General features: G+C 42.3%; 1 protein-coding gene across 1 annotated transcript in view; it reads right to left on the minus strand.

The window, feature by feature from the left end:
- Positions 1-3,084, minus strand: part of LOC103605425 (selenoprotein T) — a 31,824-nt gene extending 28,740 nt beyond the window's left edge. Inside the window, 1 exon segment of the mRNA XM_008590009.1 lies at positions 2,898-3,084. Within this exon segment, the coding sequence (XP_008588231.1) occupies positions 2,898-3,034 (137 nt within the window). The 5' untranslated portion in view covers positions 3,035-3,084.
- Between the last annotated feature and the right edge of the window lie 5,274 nt (positions 3,085-8,358).

The raw sequence follows: 8,358 nt of genomic DNA on the forward strand, positions 1-8,358 counted from the left end.
GCTCAGCCAGTGAGCGGGAACCGGTCTGTATGTGGGATCCGAACCCTCGGCAGGAGCGCCACCGCACTCCCAAGCGGCGCACTGTAGCAGTGCGCCACCGGGCGGGCCCGGGAATTTTAAGTTCTAAGTAGAGGACTTACTTTTTAAATATTCAATTACATCCAAATAACCAGAATAAATTTTTTCCAAAATATGTAATCAATTCTACTGCTCAATCAATTGACATCATAAACCAAAGACAGATACGCACAGTAATACAGTGCCATTCTTGTACGCTTCAAGGTGTTCATATTTGTCTTGTTCGCCTTATCGTTAGCTTCTGGCACAGCAGGTATTAAATGAACATTTACTGAAAAAACACATGAAGGTAGAATAGGAAACTTTGTCTTAAGCTATTCTGCACGCCTGATCTCTCTCCACTTCAATTTCATTGTGCATTGTGTTGCTATTTTGTTTTACTAGCAATTACAAAAGTGGTACTATTACCATACGATATGTTGAGCTATAGTTAAGAAAAAGTACTCATCATAAATATGAGAAAAATCAATTGAAATGAAAGTAAAAAACAGTTCCCTTGTAATGAATGAAATGAATGAATGAAAAACTGCGTTTTATAGTACTGAGATTTCAAATGGAATTAAAATTTTTTTCACGTTTATCCTCAATTGTATTACCTTCTTTTTTTCCCCCAAACTTAAAAATGAATGTCCAAAAGATTCTACCAAAACCAGAACCCTAATATTCACTTAGCAGATTAATATCTGTGAGAAAAAGCAACAAACAACATGCTAATTTTATCTGTTTTGGTAGGACACAATAATAAAGTTATTTCCCATCTACAGATAAAAAAAAAAAAAAAATGGAAGCACTTTGTTATGTAACATGCCCAGGGTGACTGCAAAATAAAATTCTTATTAGACTTTTGGGACAAACGTGTACTTAAAGCAAAAACAAAAACTAAGTATTCAAAGTTCAACTGAACTACTTTTTTAAAAAAGCCCTCCATTTGTTTACACATTTTTAAAACCTTATTATGGATATCCTCAGTGGAAGATATACCTGGTAAATTATTGTCACAAGTACAGTTATGTGTCATTTTGATCAACAGCATATACAACAGTAGTCCCATAAGATAATAATGGAGCTGAAAAATTCCTATCCGGCCTTCGTAATGATGTAGCACAGTTACTTTATTTGTTAAAATAAATTTAGCATAGCCTAAGTGTACAGGGTTTATAAAATCTACAGTAGTGTATAGTAATGTCCTAGGCCTTCACATTCACTCAGCACTCACTCACTGACTCACTCATCCAGAGCAGATTGCAGTCCGGTCCAAGTTCCATTCATGCTAAGTGCCCTATATATGTGTACCATTTTTTATCCTTTACAGACAACGTATTTTCACTGTACCTTTTTTATATTTAGATACACAAATACCATTGTGTTACAACTGCCTACAGTATTCAGTACAATACATGCTGTACAAGTGTGTAGCCTAGGAACAACAGGGTACACTATACAGCCTAAGTGTAAAGTAGGCTATACCACCTACGTTTGTGTGAATACACTTTATGATGTCTGCACAATGATGAAACTGCCTCACAACACATTTCTTAGAACATATCCAAGTGACACATAACTGTATTCCAATACAAGCAAATGTAAGAGAAGTGTATGTTGGAAAAGCAAAAGTGCAACCAAGAGACAGGAAAATAGGACATCGAAAAATTATATAACTTGAAAACTGCAGTCTTTTTTTTTAACTACTTACATCCAAAAGTATCACACTTAATCCTTAACTCTTTATAGCTAAGTAAAACGATTACCACTTTCCAATAAAAAAATTATTAAAAAGCTGAGTTTAAATGAATTATACCCAACATCAATAATCCAAAGTGTCAGGACTCTGAAGATTTACTAATCTGACCATCCTATCTTGAGAAAACGTCATCATTTGGGGTGTAAGATTTTAATTTCTGCAATTTTACAATTTGGGTGTTTTGTGGCCTTTTATAATCTTCTGGGCCTTTCAAACCTTCCCCATCCCCACTTACCTTTTAAACCCTGCTTCTAACACTTAACTATTAGGTAACAACAAAACCATTTACAAAAAATGTCGAAAACGCCGGGTTCTTTCCTATTTCTCCGAATGCACAAGACTTTGAAAGACAGACAGAGATGCCAGAGCAGGCAACTCCTGGAAGGCTGGTGTAGGGGGAATAGGACAGGACCCGCTGGTTTGGGTGCGAACCGCCAAAATTTAGAAGAGCAACGCGCTCCTTTTCTGACACTTTGGAAATCGCAGACCTCCTCACCGCGGCCTCCAGCTGTCAGAAGCCCCGCCCGTTCATTCAACAGTCACCCCGGCAGGTGCAGCAAAAAAATGCGTCTGTCACTGCCGGGTCCCCTCTAAGGACCCAAATGAAGCTTCACCTGGGTGGGCAGCGGGGCCGCCTAGCGTAACCCCGGGAAGGGAACAAGAAAACTGAACTGAGTGACAAACGCTTTGAGCTCATCCGCCGACGCTGTGCCTACTCAACCCAATCACCGCGGGCAGCCCGAGCAGCTATGGCGTGACGCCGCCGATCGGTCCTTCGTACCGATAAATGTCCCCTCATCCTCGCCTTTCGGCATTTAACCTTCTCGCGCCCTCCTTCCCCACTCCGACCATTCTAGGAGGCAAAAAAAGAAGTGATGGGTTGTACGTGAAAGAAGGGAGGACGGCCTGACCGTACCGCGGAGGGCCCCAGAGAAGGCAGGATGCGCAAGGGCGCCGGCGCCGCTCCTGGAATCCAGGGAGGAGGTAGCCAGCTAGGCCGCGAAGCCGGAGCCTCGCGTAGCTAACAGCGCCGAGCAGAGGCGAGGCGTGGGGGCCGGGGCCTGGCGCACATACTTACCAAATCTGGAACTTGAGCAGCGGCCCCGTGGCATACTGCATCTTTAATCTCTTGCTGGGCACCCCGCCCCGGTTGGCCGAGGCCTCGCTCCGGACCATCGCCGACGCAGCTACCAGGAGAAGCAGCAGAAGCCTCATCTTAATTGAGCCAGCCGCCTCCACCGCCCTCACTCACACTGAGACTTCAGCCAGCCCAAAGCCGAGCCGGAGCTCCTCCCCAGTGCGCAGGCGCGATCCACCAAGGTCGGCAGGAAAGCAGGAATGCGCCTGCGCAGACCCGCGCCTGCGCATACTCTGGGAAGAAGAGCTGACCTGTTTCCCTATCCAGACCCACTCTCATCTTGGATGTGTGCAGAGGCTCGGGGTGGAAATGAGAGAGAGAGAGGGAGCAAAGGAGCTGCTGGGATGTCAGAGAAGCCTGTACATTGTCGACCCCGGCAAATTTGCGTTAAACGTCAAATTTTATGAATTCATGCAATTATCTGCCAGAGACACTTAGAAACACCTTTTGCTGGACAGCCCTGATCCCGCTGTGGGATTCAGAAGGAAAGCCTCTGCCCTCTTAACGGCAAAGCCCAGCTCTTGCCTTGTTGCCAACTGTGGGTGCCCTGCTGTGGCTTTTTCTTCTATCTTACAATATTGCTCTCCCTTAAGAAAATATTAAAAATAAGTTTTAAAAATGCTTCGGAAAATTTCAAACATGCACAAGAATAAGATATTACCTGACTTATCAACGCTTTTACGGTTGTTGGCATTTTTGACAATCTCGATTTGTATGTAGCTCTAAGAACTTCTTCCCTCCCCAGAGATATTTGGAAGCAAATCTCAGACATCATGTCATTTTGTCATTTTTCATTTCCAATTATTTAAGCACGTATCTACTATCCTTCGAGGGGGGGGGGGGAAACAGACCACAGTACCGTTATCCCACTTTAAAAAAGCAGTAATTAAAAAAAATTTTTTTTTGTTCAGATCCCTATATAGGGATGGCCGGTTAGCTCATTTGGAGAGTGTGGTGCTGACAACACCAAGTCAAGGGTTAAGATCCCCTAACCAGTCATCTTTTAAAATAAATAAATAAATTAATTAACTAAATAAAATAAAAATTTTTTAAACAAATTAAAAAAATAAAATAAAACAATAATTGCTTAGAATCAGATACCCAGTGAGTGTTCAAAGTCCTACTGTTGTCTTAACTATTTTTCTTCCTTTCTTTTTTTTGTCAGCTGACAAGTGTGGGGATCTGAAACCTTGACCTTGGTCACTGAAACCTTGACTTCCGTCGCTGGCTCTAACCATCTGAGCTAACTGGCCAACACAATAACTGTTTTTCTTTCTTTTTTTTTTTTTTTTTTCCTTTTTGTCTTTTTTCGTGACCGGCAAGGGATCACAACCCTCAGTGTCGTGCCTGGACCGGACCGGGACCGGCAACGGGATCGCAACCCTCGGTGTTGCGCCCGCACCTCGCTCAGCCAGTGAGCGGCCGGTCTGTATGTGGGATCCGAACCCTTGGCGGGAACGCAGCCGCGCTCACAAGCGGCGCACTGTAGCAGTGCGCCACCGGGCCAGCCTAATAACTGTTTTTCTACTGTTCATTTGTTTAAATCAGAATCAAAATAAAGTTCATACATTGTTATTGGTTGATGTGTCTTTTAGGTCCTGTCAGAGCCTTTAAAACTAGTAACACACCGGTAATTGAACAATTTTGTTTATTATTCCTTGCAGCAAAGGGGAATGCTATGGTTTGAATATTTCTCCTAAAAGGCATGTGTTGGAAACTTAGTCCCCAAAGCCACATTGTTGGGGGGTGGGGCCTAATGGGAAGTGTTCAGGTCTTGAGGGATCCTTTCTCATGAATGGATCAATGCTGATTATAAGAGCCCTTGAGGCCCAGTGGTCCATTTTTCTCTCTCTCCCTTCTACCTTCTGCCCTGGGATGACACAGCCCTAAAGGCCCTCACTAGATATGGCCCCCTAATTCTTGCATTTCATAGCCTCCAGAACTGTGAGAAATAAGTCTCTGTTCTTTATAAATTATCCAGTCTCCAGTATTCTGTTATAGCAGCAAAAAATGGATTAAGACAGGGTAACACACACTAAGGGGAACCATGGGAAGTCTCAGTAAGGGTGTGTTAGAAAGACTCTGTTATAGGATCTGGGCTTTGATTGGGTGATTTGGGGAAGTGTGCTAGGTTGCCAGGCAGTTCTATGACTAGGTATCTCAATAAATCTTATATTTAAGGAGAGGAGACTAGATAAAAGTCTAATTGGTAAAGAAGCAGCAGTCCCGTATTGTAGCCAAGATAAGGGATATTTGGTGTTTTGTGTTTAGTACAGTGATTTGTTTCTGTCTGTAGTTAGACAAAATTAAATGTTTGCCTTTCTTTCTCAGTCTCTTTTATTTATATGACATCCCCCGCCCCACTTGCCCTCCCTCTATGTATCCTTTTCACTTGCAACTTATTTCCTGAAGAGACCATGTGTTTGTCCTGTAGAATTTCCTACAGCTTGGATTTTGCTGATTACAGACTCATGTTGTCCTTTATTACGTATCTGTCCTGTGTTTCTCCTGTAAATTGGTAGTTAGATCTAGAGAACTGAACACTTAAGTTCAAGTCTTTTGTCAAGACTATAAGAAAGGTTGGTTAGAGTAAAGCCTTATAACACCGAGGTCACAGGTTCAGATTCCCATACCAGCCAGCAGCCAAAATAATAATAATAATAATCAGGGGAAAAAAGTCCAAATGTATGTAAAAAAAAAAAAAAGAAAGAAAAGAAAAAAGACTGTAAAAAGATGTTTTAACTTCATAGCTCATTAAAAAATTAAAAAGAACAAAAAGATTATTGCCATTTGACATAATCCTTACAAATAATATGCAAAAAGTTACTTTAGGTGGTAAATTGGCACCAACAGGATTATAAACATAAAGCAAAACTCTAGCACTGAGATGGCATGGTATTATGTCCTCATTCAGGTATTCCAGAATATGCCACGGTTAATTTTTTCTTAAATTATCATGGAATTTAAATACATAAAAATTCTGATATAGAAATTGAATTCCTTTGAGACTGTCTAGTGTCTACTGATTGATTATAATAGCCTTTGTTATTCCAACATACTATGCTATTTTTAGGTACCAAAATACTGTAAATGGACTCCTTGGTTAGCTCTGTTGATTAGAGTGCAACCTTTTAACACCAAGGTCAAAGGTTCGGATCCCCATGCTGGCCGGCTAATAAAGTATATATATATACATATAACCTAATTTTTTTCTTGGCAGCTGGCCAGTGGCAGGATCCAGCCCTGCCCCTGCCCCCCCACACCTTGGTGTTATAAAGCTGCACTAACCAACTGAGCTCACCAGCCAGCTCCCTATGACCTATTGTAAACACTTCCCTCTTTTAAACTGTCTTGTATCTGTTTTTTTTTTTTCAGTAAAAGTCTAAATTTTATATGTTCAAATGAGCATATCAGCACGTTTCTTTCCCCAAAGAATTCCCAAATTCCAGTTGTATCCGACCAGCCTGCCATGTAAGGTGGGTTTTTCACACTAGGCAGTGAACCTCTCTCTCTTGGGCAGGTTCTGACTATCCATCTGCAGCACTGGAACCTAGTAAAGAGAATGAATGAGCCAATTAGACAATCGATTAGACACTATTGGCCGCATTTTGCAAATGAGTTCTCTTAAGCCCAAGGGGAAACCCGAGCGAAGGGCTACAATTTAGCGACAGCTCTGGCACTGAGCTCAGGACACCTGATTCCCGCACTGACCACTGCGGCCACAGGATCCGCATGGAGCCCTCCCCTGCCCCTCCGGCAAGGTCCTCGCTCCCACCCTCCCTCAGGGCCCCCAACTGCTGCACCCCCCGCTCAGGGGCCCCCCGTTTGCCTCTCGTCCGGGCGCCTGCGCCCTGCTCTCCGGTCTGCCCCTCGCCCCCGGGGTGGGGTCGCAGTCACACGCACCACTTTGCGCCTGGTCTTTTAATTCCTACTGCCCCAGACTACTGAGGGTGAGAATCTTTTCTTATGTTTATCAATTATTTGCACTTTCCTCATCGTTAATATGGAATCCAGTGTACCCCAGAGGTCGGTTTTTGTCTGGTTGGGTTTTTGTCGTTTTTTTGGCGGCTGGCCCTTCATTCACTCTGAGCCTGATCACTTCCCTTCCACCAGGGCTAAATTTCATTTTAACCCTTACTCCCTTTTCTCCCAAGAGACTGATTCATTTTCTTGGTGCATGACTTCAAGATACTCGATTTTAACCAAACCCTAGTTCCTTAATTGTCCTCCCTGCAGAAAGTCAAGCTGGAAGAAGAGAAGACTCCGACCATTGAACCTACCTGGCTTTCTCTCAAGTATAACAGCATTTGAGGACAAGATAGAGGAGACATTGGCAATTTTACTCAATCTTTTTAAAGTATCAGTGTTAATAAATACGGGTCGATTCTGGATAATTTTGTCCAGGTGTTGCAATTATGAAATACAGTTATGTGTCGATTAATGAAGGGGGTATGTTCTGACATATGTGACTTTAGGCAATTTTGTCGCCATGCAAACATATGTACACAAACCTAGATGGTGTAGCCTACTACACACCTAGGCTATATGGTATGGCCTATTGCTCCTAGGCTACAAGCCTGTACAGCATGTTGTTGTAGGTAATTGTAACACAATTCTAAGTATTTGTGTAACCAAACATAGAAAAGCTTTGACCACCTTTCTCAAAATACTCTCATAATAAGCAGACATTATTATTTTTTGGCTCTCCCGCTCAAGCAAAATGCCTTGAGCATCCCCTGAAAAACTGTTGATACGAACTTTGCCTTTGACTGGTCTGTTTATTCTTTGACTGGACCACTTCCACCTCTTGGTAGCCATGGCTTTGATTGTGCTTTATCTTCAGGATTGTACTGGTAAAGTCATGTTTCCTCTTTTTAAAAAATTCCTTGAAGAAATGCTTCAGGATCTTGATCTCATTTGTTGAAAATTTCCATTGAAAGCTCTGCTCTTGTCTGCAGCTGACCTAGGTGCAACAGTTTTGGTGCCCATGGAGTGGAAAATTTGCTCACTGTAATTTTTTAGTCTGAATTGTATAAGCTGAACGAGGTTATATGTCTATGGTATTAGCTATCATTTCTGCTGTTAATTGCCAGTCCTCTTCAATTAGGACACAAATTAACTTTTTCCTTGCAGATTGATGTGTATGGTCTGCTGTTTGGGCTTCATCTTCAACATCATCTCCTCCCTTCTTAAAATGAGTTATCTGTTTGTCAACTGCTGATTTATTTGGGGGTATTTCCCCCATAAACTTTTCATAAAGCATCAGTAATTTCACCATTCTTCCACCCATGCTTTGCCATAAATTCAATATTTGTTCTTGCCTCAATTTTAGCAGAACTCATGTTGTTCTGATAGGGGATCTTTTCAAACTGGTGTCTTATCCTTCTTAGAGCTACCTCAA

This window comes from Galeopterus variegatus, unplaced genomic scaffold (genome assembly GCF_000696425.1).
Source record: "Galeopterus variegatus unplaced genomic scaffold, G_variegatus-3.0.2 Scaffold5803, whole genome shotgun sequence".
Taxonomy (NCBI): domain Eukaryota; kingdom Metazoa; phylum Chordata; class Mammalia; order Dermoptera; family Cynocephalidae; genus Galeopterus; species Galeopterus variegatus.